General features: G+C 49.4%; 1 protein-coding gene across 3 annotated transcripts in view; it reads right to left on the reverse strand.

Annotated features, from left to right (window-relative positions):
• Positions 1–7,460: 7,460 nt before the first annotated feature.
• CGN (cingulin) overlaps positions 7,461–14,072 on the reverse strand; it is a 68,205-nt gene continuing 61,593 nt past the window's right edge. For all 3 annotated transcript variants that reach the window (XM_083590963.1, XM_083590965.1, XM_083590964.1), the window contains exons 20-21: positions 13,343–13,506; positions 7,461–12,428 (exon numbers count right to left, since the gene is read on the reverse strand). In XM_083590963.1, coding sequence (XP_083447089.1) covers positions 12,287–12,428; positions 13,343–13,506 — 306 coding nt within the window. In that variant the 3' untranslated portion in view covers positions 7,461–12,286. The remainder of the gene's footprint in view (positions 12,429–13,342; positions 13,507–14,072) is intronic.

Raw genomic sequence — 14,072 nt, forward strand, 5'->3', positions numbered from 1 at the left:
ATGATTCTATGATTCTATCCTTATGCAAGACAGCTTGCTCTTAAAAATACAGAAGATCAGCCACCGGATGAAGCAGAAGGGCAGGCAGGAAAGGTGCCCAGTGCTCCCTGGAAACTTCTACCTGGGAAGGTAGGCAATGATCTCTGATTGGCAGCTCCTCCTAAGGAAACTCAGCGAAATTTGAGCGACAGGAGCCTGCAAAAGTTGCACAGCGGAATTGGATGTGAACTTTGTCCTGACCAGCTGGGCAAACACAAGGAACGCCCAGCCCAGCCCACAGTTTGCCACTTACCCCAGCAGCTGGTAACCGGGGCCGGTTCGGCAGATTTTAGATATTTGAGATGTAGCAAAGCTGCTTTCCTTCTCCTGCCTGGTCCTGAGGGAAGGAGCTTGTGGGATGCAAAGGATCTGGGAAATTGGTAGATTGCCAGCAGGCTGCCAAGTCTTTCTCAGTAGACCAGAAAGCCTTTCTTAACTCTGCTCTAACTGTAGGCTGGCTCTGAGCCTCGGCGTTCCACAGATGTAAAATGGGCCTGCGTGCTGCTGCCCCACGTTGCTTTTTCCTCCTCCCTCCCAATCGCTTTTCCTTTTGTGCTGTGTCTGTCTTATTCCTTCATGCTTCCAAGCTGACCTGGAAGGCTTTTCCAGCAGTGAACTGCGGGTTAAAAATGCTTTGAATGGATGAATAAAAATATTCATTCTGGCCTGGTGTGAATCTCTCTCTCTCTCTCTCTCTCTCTCTCTCTCTCTCTCTCTCTCTCTCTCTCTCTCTGTTTTTCACCTAGAAATATGAGTGGTTGTGAATGAGAACCTAAACCAGGGTAGGCAAACTAAGGCTCGGGGGCCGGATCCGGCTCAATTGCCTTGTAAATCCAGCCCACAGAATGTCTGGGAATCAGTGTGTTTTTACATGAGTAGAATGTGTCCTTTTATTTAAAATGCATCTCTGGGTTATTTGTGGGGCATAGGAATTTATTCATATATATTTTTCAAAATATAGTCCGGCCCCCCACAAGATCTGAGGGACAGTGGACCGGCCCTCTGCTGAAAAAGTTTGCTGACCCCTGACCTAAAGCTACGTGGAACTGTTGCATAAATTAGGGAAGATCAGAGCAAACCTCACTGGCTCCTTCATCCTACTGAGGTTGCCCTTTCTCTATACCCAACATGGTCATGTTTTCCGTCTCGCCGCAGGTATGATGTCACACCTGAGCAGGAGGGAGGCGAGTTCTGCAAACCAGGCGTCCAATTACAGAGCGATTCCTTTGCCGTCTCAGAGAGGTTCCATCACCGCAGATGGCTGAGCGGATCATTTTTGCCCTGTGAATCACCTGGCAGACACGCAACATCTGGCCAAAGGTGGTGTTTACAGGATCACAACAAGGAGGCCGGAAGACACGAGGCGCAGAGCTCATCTGCTTTCTCTCTCTTTCCATATCCTGCTTTTCTCTTCTTGCTCTGCTTGCTGTTGTAAACAAAATCTGCCCTATGGCAGTTTTTCTCCTGAAAATACATTTCAGGGTCTTTTGGCACAATTCTCTCTTTTACTGGGGTGGGGGGTGGGATTTGGTACATTTCAAGCAAGGAACAGAGAATGCCTTTTCCAAGATGGTATTAATCGATCAATTAATAAAGCTCTGTTTAAATCAGGCGACAGCCCTATTAAGAGCAAATCATTGCCTTCGATATTGATTCAATTTGAGAAACGGAATGTGAGATGCAGACATCCAGGGGAAAGGTGCACCAGTTGGATTTCTGCCTGACGGTTACAGGTGCATTTGCCCACAATGACAAGGGGGGGGCGGGGAGGGGGAAAGCCCTAATTTAGGGCTGTGGACCAGAGCTGAGAGGGCTAGAATAAAGCACAGCTCAGAAATGGCGTGAAGTTGTGTCAAGGAAGGTTTTATTCCTGCAGATCTTACTGGGATTACACTGCCAGATTGGGGAAGAAGGCCGCAACACGACTTCAGTCTAATTACAAACAAAACTGAAAGAAAACGTGATATATACTGCATGGGTGCGCATGTGATTTTACATAGATTATACCAAAACAAGAGCAGTAGCCCCGTCGTTGTACGAAAGGCTATCTCTTTCCCTTGAGAGAAGTGAGATGCCCGTTTGACAACGGTCTATTTATCAGCCTCTTGTTCTCAAATTCTCCTTTGAACAAGGGATCCAGATAGACTGCTCCTGGACCTGCAGGTTCCATAAGGACGCCAGGAGAGCCCTGCCAGATCAGGCCGAAAGAGACTCAGCATCCCTTTTCCCACGGTGACCTCCCAAATGGGAAGAAGCCCGCAAGCCACACCTGAGCACAATATCAACGGTCTCTGCTTGCGATTCCAGCAACTGCTGTTCAGAAGCATACATGAAGCCGCTGGGAGAGATCACCAGGGGGGTTGGGCTGGGTGTGCATCAATATGCAGATGATACCCACCTCTACCTCTCTGTTAAATCGGAATCAGTGAAGGTGGTGAAGGTCTTGTGTGAGTGTCTGGGGGCAATTAGAAGATGGATGGCAACCAACAGATTGAGGTTGAATCCTGACAAGACAGAAGTACTGTTCTCGAGGGACAGGGGGCAGGCAGGTGTGGGGGATGAATGGGGCAACTGTGCCCCTGAAGGACCAGGTGTGCAGCCTGGGAGTCATTCTGGACTCACAGCTCTCCATGGAGGCACAGGTCAATTCTGCGTCCAGGGCAGCTGTTTATCAGCTCCATCTGGTACGCAGGATGAGGCCCTATCTGCCAGCTGTCTGTCTCGCCAGAGTGGTGCAGGCTCTGGTTATCTCCCACTTGGACTACTGCAATGCGCTCTACGTGGGGCTACCTTTGAAGGTGACCTGGAAACTGCAATTAATCCAGAATGTGGCAGCTAGACTGGTGACTGGGAGCAGCCGCCAAGACCACATAACACTGGTCTTGAAAGACCTACATTGGCTTCCAGTACGTTTCCGAGCACAGTTCAAAGTGTTGGTGCTGATCTTTAAAGCCGTGAACAGCCTCGGTCCAGTATACCTGAAGGAGCGTCTCCACCCCCATCGTTCTGCCCGGACACTGAGGTCCAGCTCCAAGGGCCTTCTGGCCGTTCCCTCTCTGCAAGAAGTGAGGTTACAGGGAACCAGGCAGAGGGCCTTCTCGGTGGTGGCACCCTCCCTGTGGAACGTCAGATGTCAAATAGATAAACAACTATCTGACATTTAGAAGACATCTGAAGGCAGCCCTGTTTGGGGAAGTTTTTAATGTGTGACATTTTAATGTATTTTTAATCTTTGTTGGAAGCCGCCCAGAGTGGGTGGGGAATCCCAGCCAGATGGGCAAGGTACAAATAATAAATTACTATTACTACCTCATCCAGTGGTGAACTCAGCCGTACCCACTGATAGCCCTGCCCTCCATCAATTTGTCTAATCCTCTTTCAAAGCCAAGGGCGTGCCAACGAACCAGCGCAGCGTTGTGGTCACAGGAGGAGAGACCAGGGTTCGAATCTCCACTCAGCTGCAGAGCTCATTGGGTGACCTTAGCCCAGTCACTGCCTCTCAGCCTCAGCTGATTAAATGAGAACCATGCATGCCACTTTGAGCTGCTTGGAGAAAAAAGTCGGGTATGGATGCAATAAATTAATATAATTATTATTAATAATAATAATGCTAGGCAAATATGTGGGCCGCCTAGCTAAACCTTTCCCCGTGATCCCTGGGAGAATCATAGAATTGTAAAGTAGGGTCATCTAGCCCAGGGGTCAGCTACCTTTTTCAGCAGGGGGCCGGACCACTGTCCCTCAGACCATGTCGGGGGGGCTGGACTATATTTTGGAAAAAATATATGAACGAATTCCTATGTCCCACAAATAACCCAGAGATGCATTTAAAATAAAAGGACACATTCTACTCGTGCAAAAACAGGCTGATTCCCGGACCGTCCGTGGGCCAGATTGAGAAGGCGATTGGGCCAGATCCAGCCCCCGGGCCTTAGTTTGCCTACCCCTGATCTAGCCCAACCCTATTCAATGCAGGAATCTCAACCCACAATTCCCAATCCGATCTGAAACCATTTGTAGCTCAGCTTTGCATGCAGAACGTCCCAGGTTTGATCTCCAGCTCATAGCTGACAACTGTCCCTTATTTGGTGGGAAAGTCCCTTATCCCAGCGCCGTGTCCCGCTGCTGTCCCGGATTGATGATGTCCCTTAAATTTCCCGGGTTTCAAAGGAAGCAGCTCCTCTCCCTCCCTCCCTCCCTGCCGGCCAGGGAGGGGGGAGGCTCCAACTGTGTTGCTTGGCTGCGTTGCTCACCCAATAAGGAGTCTAAGAACAACCGAGGGGTGGAGCTTGCATGTCTCGTGCTGATCAAATCGGCCGCGTTGCCTGGGGACTCGCCTTTGCTCAGCGCTTCCCAGCGGAGAGGTGATGGTGGTTTTCCTTGCTGCATCCCCTTTGCCGGGTTGCTGCGCTGTGGGAACCACCGCTTGAGGTTTCGTTTGGCTGCTGGCTGGGCTTTCTGCCTTTGGCTCGGAGGGGCTCAGAAGTTGAACATACCTGTGCCGGGAAAATCCCTTATTATGGTTGCTGATCCCTTACTTTCGAGGCCTCTGGTCCCTTATTTTCAAATCTGTAAATTGACAGCTATGGATGAATGAATTATCTGACTGTATACAAGACAGCTTCCTAAATTCCCAAAGGCCGGAGCCACACACCACAGGGTGGAGTTTTGCTCCTTCAAAGGACTGGGAAGAATAATCACCAGGCAGGCGTGGAAAGCTTATCAGCTTATCAGACCGGCTTCCCATAGCTTTGCTCAATATGTAGGCCAGGAGAGGAGGATTCGATTTCAAGGCGTGCCGGAAACCCATTCCTAGGCACCCAGCCCAGTTCTCCAGCAAACTGCCTTCACTCTTTTGAGTTATACAACAAATCTCTGTGACGTTTCCCCAGCAAAATGTGTTATGACTGAGCTGCACCACGTTGCAGAACCGTTCTGCGTGGGGCAGGGATCAAGTGACACGTCGCAAATATTGGGACTTCCTGGTGGCCCAGGTGAGTTATAGCACCAAGACAAGGGTGCAGAAGTTTGCCTCCCGAGGTGGGCGGGGCCAGAGGCAAAAGTGGGAGGGGCAATGGATGAGAGGCTTACCTTTGTACAACTGCTAGGCAAAAGCTAGAGGTTTTCACACACATATGCCCCAGGGTAAGTCTGGGGGCCGATGCAAAGAACCAGAGGGCCACATAGGGAGAAATCCAGTCGCTTCAGAGCTTAGGGACCGGCAAGGGACAGCGCCAGGCCTTGAGAACCATGCTCCTGGATTTTTCTGTGGGCTACCAGTGCGATTATTGTCATTTTAGGTGCCCGGCAAGGGAGAAAATTCTTCCCCTCTGGGTTTTTGGGCGAGGTACCACTCAATGTCGGGACGCGGGTGGCGCTGTGGGTTAAACCACAGAGCCTAAGACTTGCCGATCAGAAGGTCGGCGGTTCGAATCCCCGCGACGGGGTGAGCTCGTTGTTCAGTCCCAGCTCCTGCCAACCTAGCAGTTCAAAAGCATGTCAAAGTGCAAGTAGATAAATAGGTACCGCTCTGGCGGGAAGGTAAACGGTGTTTCCGTGCGCTGCTCTGGTTCACCAGAAGCGGCTTAGTCGTGCTGGCCACATGACCCGGAAGCTGTACGCTGGCTCCCTCGTCCAATAAAGCGAGATGAGCGCCGCAACCCCAGAGTCGGCCACGACTGGACCTAACGGTCAGGGGTCTCTTTACCTTTACCTTACCACTCAATGTCAATGACTCCCTCCCTTCTGTTTTCAATGCTGTCGCTGAATCGAATTGAGCTCCTGTGGGATCACAGAGTCATTGCAGAGTTGGGAGAGATGCCTGTCTGTGAAGACAAGGTGTAGTTGTATCACTGGACTCCAGTTCCTATAAAGTAGTACCTCGGGTTACATATGCTTCAGGTTACAGACTCTGCTAACCCAGAAATAGTACCTCGGGTTAAGAACTTTGCTTTAGGATGAGAACAGAAAGTGTACCTTTCACAAGAAACCAGAGGCCTTTCTCCTGGGCATGGTAGGCCAAATGGTGTCAAGGAAGGATAGGACGTTTTTCATGTATGCTACAACAGCACCAAGAGTTCTTTTAGCAAAGTATTGGAAGACACAAGAACTACCCACGCTGGAAGAGTGGCAGACGAAGGTGATAGACTATATGGGACTGGCTGAGATGACTGGCAGAATCCGCGACCAAGGAAAAGAGACGGTGGAAGAAGATTGGAAGAAATTTAAAGTTTATCTTAAGAACTGTTGTAAAATTAATGAGTGCTAAAATGTCATGGCTAATGTAAAACAGAATTACAGTGATAAATGAGTGGGTGAGAGAAAAAGGATTAAAGAAAGAGAATCATAAGTCATTGAAATTAGGGGTTGCTGAAAAATTTAAAATAGGGATGCAGAAAAGGGAGGTATGGGGAAGTCGTTGAAATAAGGTTTAAGAAAAAGAGGTTATGAAATTATACGTGTTTATATGTTTGTTTGTCTATGTATTGTCAGTTGTAATGTGTTTTAATTTATGTTGGAAAATCATTAAAAAATTTATAAAAAAAAAAAAAGAGAACAGAAATCGCGCGGCAGCAGCAGGAGGCCCCATTAGCTAACATGGTACCTCAAGTTAAGAACAGTTTCAGGTTAAAAACAGACCTCCAGGACGAATTAAGTTCTTAACCCGAGGTACCACTGTAATCCCTGGGCACCATGGCCAATAGTCAGTGATGACAGCAGCTAACATCTAACCTCTGCAAGCAGCACAACTTCTCCACTCACAACTCTTATGTTTTAAATCAGGGGTCAGCAACCTTTTACAGCAGGGGGCCGGTCCACTGTCCCTCAGACCTTGTGGGGGGCTGGACTATATTTTGGAAAAAAATAATGAGCGAATTCCTATGCCCCACAAATAACCCAGAGATGCATTTTAAATAAAAGGACACCTTCTACTCATGTAAAAACACGCTGATTCCCGGACAGTCCGTGGGCCGGATTTAGAAGGCGATTGGGCTGGATCCGGCCCCTGGGCCTTAGTTTGCCTACCCGTGTTCTAAACGATCTTGGGACCAGTTTTACCTGTGGATCACCTTGCCCCATACATGCCCACTCCACTTCTCTGATCTTTCAAACTCCCTGCCTGTTGATGTTTGGCTTTTGCCGTATTCTTTTCAGCATGGACTGAAAGCGATTTTCGTTTAAGCAAACCTATCCAGACAAGTAGATGTTGACATTTTAAAATCTTTTTTAAAAAATTATCTTTAAATGTTTTAATTTAAACCATTATAATCAGACATTTTAATGAGGAAAGGATAGATTCACCCAAGGCCTTTACCACACACCGATTTGTGGGGTGGGAGAGGGGTGGTGGTCAGAAAGTCCAATTCGTATAGGACTTTAGGGGGTGTTTTTTTGGGGGAAATCAATGTACACGGTTGTGGTGTGGGGTTTTTTTTTTTGTTCTTTATTAAAGGAAAATAAATCTGGAGGGAAATCAAAAATTACAAATAATAAAAACCAACCCAGATCGTATATTATAGCAGCCATTTAAAACTGTACAAATCCACTGTGCTGGGGACGAGGGAACCCTCGTTATGAAAACAATCCTCTTTGATCAGGTTTTTCTCCCTCCCCCAAATATACACGCTTCTAAATTATTGCATTACTGTTTAAAAAAGAACGAGAGAGAAAGAATCACAGCTCCAAAGACCTAGGTATAAAAACCTCACCCTCAAGTTTTGCCCCAGGGAAACTGAAAGGGGCAGGCTGGGTGGGGGCATCCAAAACAAGGGAGCGTTTTCAAGACATCCAGTTTTGAGAACCAGGTTCCAACAAAATGCCGCCCGTCTTGCCCTGATGGATGCAGCGGCGCCGGCTACCAAAAGCTTGATCTCTAAACAAATGACCCCGATTGGGTTTTCATGTACCCAGAAGGTAGAACCGGGCGGTTTATTTTGTTATCGCGGCTTGAGGCCTGAAGATGCCTGCTCCTTTTTTGCTCTCCGTAAATCTGAGCGGGGTGGTCAGCGGCCTGCGGACCCCTTCACAAGACGATTACCGGTCTGAATCACTTCATGCAACCTTCAAGAGAGGGAGGGGCAAAGCGGGAAACTCATCTGAGCCCAGAAGCTGGATAAAAGGGATGAAAACAAGGCAGAGGAGTTTTTTTCTCCATCTCGGCCAAATGACATTTCAAAGATCTGCCACAACTCTGGCCCGCTAGATGTTCCCGAACTCCCGTTAGTCTTAGTGAGGATGGCCGGGGATGATGTACATCAGCAACTTTTGGATGGTCAAACTGTCTCCACACCCAATTTGCAATGTAATGGCTAAATTTGACAACACAGGAGGCTGATTTCAAGGCTGTGCATTGCTCCAGCTGCCGGTGGACACTGCAGATTAACTCATTCCACCGAATTCCTGACGCCCAGCGACTTCCGCAGTCCGAAGCCATGTTGAGGGTTGTGGAGAACAAACAAGACGTTATCCCCACCCCAATTTAACATGACTATAGCTCAAAGACATGGACGGTGTCAACGAAATATAAACACAAGCTCTCCTGAGAGAACGATTTGCAGAAACATTGGTTCGAAGACATTTGCATGAGAACACTTCCAAAACAAAAACCAAATAAACCCACCAGCTGGGTGTGGAATCTGCAGCTCAAAAACGTGTCGTAAGTCAAACAGGAAGTGGAAAACATGGGCACAACGGCTCAGCGGCCTCTTTCTCCAAGACCCACCGAGCTTGTGCAACCTGTCAATGTTCTGGCAAAGCTGATGTCTTGCTGCATTTGGGGCAGGTGGAGGGAGGAATGAGCAGGGAAAAATACAGGGAAGCCTGCAGCCGAGATATTGGTCGAGCAGTAGAGGGGGAAAGGGGAGCGATCTTCCACAAATAAGATGGTCGCTCTGCTTTTGATGCTCGCTGCAATGCAGTCGAGTTTCTTGAGGACTAGATGCCTTGTGTGTTCTCGGCAACACACCCAGTAAAACCTCTTGGACGTTTCTGCAACCACTGAAGCAAAGAAGCCAAGATCTCCCCTCTGATCTTAGTATTTGGATGACTTGTGCTGGCAGAAGGGATGAGCCTCCAGAGACTGCCAAAATAGTTGTGGGGGCAAGGTGGTGCCAGCCAGGGGTGGTGGAAACAATCTTGCCTCACTTCTTTCTGCCGAAGGTGTAATTTCCCCTCCCCGCAGAATGCACAGCCCTTTAAGCAGGGCTCGTTTCAGTGCAAAACAGGGTAGCCAGCCAGGAACCAGCACTTTAAAGTCGTGTTGAAATCCCTGTTTTTTAGCGCCATTGTGGCGATGACGGCACAGCGCCCGCTTTTGAGAGGGGCCACGAGGCAAGCAAAGATGGGACCTAGCAAAACCTCGAGGCCGGCCCATGTGTATGCAGAAGTATAAAAGGCAGAGGTGCGCATCATGCCTTTGATGGTGCCATTCCAAGCATGGCACAGCCAGTCGGTTCCCGCGTGAAACAAGTACATTAAGAGTGAGCCCTTGTCCTGGGACACTTCCATAATAAGGCACTTGGTGCAAGGCCTGGAGAGGTTAAATTGGGGCACCTGGGTACTGTTAAAGAGGGTGTAGGGAATCCTTTTGGCCCAGCAGACCAGCTCTGACATATGGGTGGCGCAATGCTCCTGTCAATTCCCCTGATGTCGGGGCTTTGACAGGTGGGCAGTCACACCCAACCCATCAAAGCTCCTTGTGCAGTGCTTCGCAGGCGCCTGACTGAGTTTGGGGAGCGCAAAGCCCTTTGTGATATCTGAACTTGGCCTTTCTCGAGGTCTGGCAAAAGCGCTTTCTGCAGGAAGCGGCTGTGTAGTCCCGTTTGCCTCACGGGGAATGCGGCTGTGAAGTGTGGCGACTGAGCCTCCCCACCTCATAGACTGGCTGTGCAATCAAGTTCCCCCTACAAGGAACTCTTCTGCGCAGCCGACCTCGCCACATCGACGTGCCCCAAAACTGATGTCACAGGTGGTTGTGGTTTGGGGCGGAAACAGCCTCGGAGGCTAAACGGAGATCCACGCCAGGCCACATCCACATCTGGCCTGTGGGTCTGAGGTTCCCCACGCACTGTGTTAAGGGGACCGGGTGGAAAAAGCAGCCCTTACTAAGGTTTGATAACGCAGCCGTATTCTGCTGAGCGACACAGTAGCATTCTCCGACGCCCAGTCTTGTGCGAAGCAGAGTTTTCCCAAGGAGAAGTCCACAAATCCCCAAATTGTCACGGAGGCGTTCTTCCACGGAGTTCGGTGCTCAAGTTCCTCCTTCGTCACGCCCCAACTGAAGACACGGCACAGCGATCGGCCCGGGAAGAAAAGGGGCAGAGGGGTGTGCGTTTTGCAAACACGCCGACAGTCGCGCACGAAGGATTGCGTGCGGTGCGGAGCCAGTGGTTGCAGCGGGGGCAATATCGTACCCTCGGCTGTTAGGTAGCGTCTTAGCCAAGCGAGGGCTCCAAATGGCAATCAGAAAAAAGAGCTATTGCTGTTCTCCCGTCCCCCCGACAGAGGAAACTGTCAGCCTGGATCCGAGAAGAGTATCTTCAGAACTGGCCGTCACGATAGGATTGCGAGACCAGAGTCTGGCTTTGCTGTTGCTTTAGGAATCAGGAGTGGAAAACCCCACAGCCACGATGGGACATAGTTTATATACAAATAGGGAACGGGAAGCCATGGCTTCTCCAGATCTCACGGACTCCCGACTTCTGTCATTTGGGGCTGATGGGAAGTCCAGGAACATCTGGCTCCACACCATGGAGAAGACCATGGAGATTTCCCTCTCTTTAAAATTTCCATGCTGGAGACGGCAGATTTCATGCACTTGTCAGCAGCCAAGAAGGTTGCCTGACGCGGCCGCCATCCAGCAGGGTCGGTCCTGGCCAATGGCAACTGGAGTCCACCAACATCATTTAGAAAGCCAAGGATTGGTGCCTCGCTATCGGAAACTGGGAATGCGGTTCCCTCCAGATGGGCCTACAACTCCCATCAGCCCCGGCCGGGATGGCCAAGGGTCAGAGGTGACAAAGAGCTGTCTGCAGGGTGCCAAGTCGGCGACCATCGCTCGATGGCTCCAGCCAGATCCTCTCTCCCTGCAAAATGAAAGGACTGACATTTTGGGAACGGTTCGGAACAGAGCCCCAGTTCTGCGAAATGGCGGCTGGTTTCCTGGGATGGTGGTAACACAAGATGGTTCTAATTTACGCTGCGCCAGTCAGCAACAAGCTTAAAATGGAGGCAAGCACTATTGACCTCGCCATCGGCGTTTCAATGGCTGCTTGCCCAATTTCTGCGTCAAGGCCGTCGCTCGTGTTGCCATCCCAGGCAAATCCCAAACGACGTTTCAGAATCTTGTTGCTGAAAGATTCATCTTCACTTCCTGGGTGAGACGGTTTCAGGTGACGCATTTAGGAGAGGGTTTTCCAAGGACGTGAACGGTAAATTCTGGAAAGGGGAGCAGGGCAGATGTCCAAAGATGAAGCAGGGATCGGCTTCGAGGGTCTCGGTGGCGAGAAAAATCTATAAGCTGAGATAGCTGCCCAGCAGGAAAGTCACAAATCATCTCTTCCCAACCCAAGCGCCTGGTCTTGAAGACTCAATGGGAGGGTCAAGGGCACAGCGATCAGTATCAGTAGTTAAGGCCACCTGAGGATCTGTTTTCTGCAGACCCATATATACATGTACCGCAAAGGAGGGAGAGGCTCCAGGTCCCCACCTCCCCCAAGACACATTCCACTATCTCCCCAGATCCCTCCACGAAACATTATTGCACATCCAAATTTGGAACACATGCAAAATTGACATACATACACAGGCCCTATATATATATATATATATCTATGTACACATACATATGCAGAAAATTAAAATTTTGGTTTAGAAAAAGCAAAAAACTGGAAGATTCTATTTCTTAATCATTCACCAGTTGCCCTGAGAACCAGATCAAGGGAGGTTTAAAGAGAGAGAGAGAGAGAGAGAGAGAGAAAGTTCTAACTGTCATCATTTCTGTTTTACGACCGGCCTCTCACTGCCCCATAGCAAGCAAAAGAAAAAAGAATAAACATAAAAATATATCCTTCACTTCGATAAAGAGGTCTGTTTCCATCTTCAGGCACACAACATTTAGGGGAGGAGAATCTTCCGGCTGCTCCGCCAGGGACCGGCAAACGCGAGGACGGCACTTCGGACGGGTTTCGAAGTGTTTTAAAAGTTCAGGCGTTCCGACGGGATCCGCAAAGGGGTCGGCCGGAAGACGCTAACAGGAGCTGGTCTGGAGGTTCCCTTCCGTCAGAAGCGAGGCGATGGAGGACGGTCCGTAGGCGCTGTCAAACTCCTCATCGGAGCTCAGGTGGTCGTCCTTCAGAGACGACTCGGCTGTGGACCGGGCTGCCTTGCGCCTGGTGGAGAAGGGAGAGAAAGGTCAGGGGGCAGATTCCCATTCTCTTAGGGACAGCAAGGTGCATAGGGTATTTTTTTTTAAAAAAAATGAGAACATCATGCAGCTGGGTTAGGCCAAAGGGGACGCATCAGGGCCCCACAGCCTGTTTTCATAGCGGCCGTGTGCCCCTAAGAACCTGGGAATCAAGGTAGACTGCCACTGGGGCTGCAGGTTCCATAGGTGCATCAGAAGAGCCACGCAGCTGGGTCAGGCCAAAGGGGGTCTATCTAGTCCAGCAACCTGTTCTTGCAGAGGCCAACCGGACGCCCCAAAGAGAATAATAATATTAATAATAATAATTTTATTTATTTATACCCCGCCCTTTCCGGTTCAAAAACCGGGCTCAGGGCGGCTAACAACAAATTTAAAACACTTAATTGTAAAAGCAGCATAAAGTACAGTATAAAAACATGAATAACAATAAAATTCAAAAATCGATTTAGGGGAAATAAGCATTAGATAATCCCCAGGGCTAGCTGGCTGAATTGGTCCTATTTGGGCCAGTGAGGCGGCCAGGGAAGAATTAGCTGTGGGGTCTCAGAGTGGATGATCTTCATAAAAGGGGAGGGAAGAGAAGGGAAATAAAAGATCAGGCTGAATTCAAATTAAAGGCCAGGCGGAATAGCTCTGTCTTACAGGCCCAACGGAAGGAGGTTAAATCCTGCAGGGCCCTGGTCTCCTGGGACAGAGCATTCCACCAGGTCAGGGCCATCACTGAGAAGGCCCTGGCCCTGGGGAAGCATAGTCTGACTTCCTTAGGGCCTCTAAACTATGGCTGTTCATGGACCTTAAGGTCCTATGTGGGGCAGCCGAGGAGAGGCCCCCAAGCAAGACCCATTTCTTCAGTCCCCACAAAGGGTCTGCCCTCCTTACCAGAGGTCCTTCTCCAGGGATCTGACGCGGCTCAGGAGCTGCTCATTGGTCTCATGCTGCTCCTCCAGCTCCCGCAGGGCCTTCTTGCGCGCAGCTTCCAGCCGCTCAATCTCCTCTTCTGCCTCATCCACTTGCCTCTTCAGCGCCTTGACCCTCAGGCTTAGCTATGGAGGAAGGAAGGAAGGCCTGCTCAGTTTGACCCGGGGGTAGCAGCAGGGAGATCTGGGATGCCCCGGCAACTGAAGGGCCCAGTGGAGACCTTATAAATATATGCTGGCTAATTTAAACCCCCTGTAAGGAGTGGAATCACCATACAGAAAGGCCTTTCTCCTTTAAACTTTCCAGTGCAGCAGAACCTGCCCTTTGGAACTCCCTGCCAATGGACACCAGGGAGGCAGCCTTCGCTGAACACTTTTTAAAAAATAATATTTTTATTAGGGATTCCAGCATAACAATTTTAACAAAAATACATCGTCCACATTATTTCCCTCCCCCCCCCAATTTCCCCCTCCCCCCCCCAAAAAAGAAAAGAAATGATATATAATGAACTGAAAAAAAATGTTTAAAATGACATTTGTAAAAAAAAGCCAGAAGCATTTTGGTTAGGGACTGTAGGACAAGACCTGCCAGGAAAAACAAAGAATTTATTTATGTATGCTACAACAGCGGCAAGAGTCTTGTTAGCACAAGGGAAGAATGAGGAAATCCCAATGAAAGAACAGTGGCAAGA

Source organism: Podarcis filfolensis, assembly GCF_964270895.1.
Source record: "Podarcis filfolensis genome assembly, chromosome: 16".
In the NCBI taxonomy this organism is placed as follows: Eukaryota; Metazoa; Chordata; class Lepidosauria; order Squamata; family Lacertidae; genus Podarcis; species Podarcis filfolensis.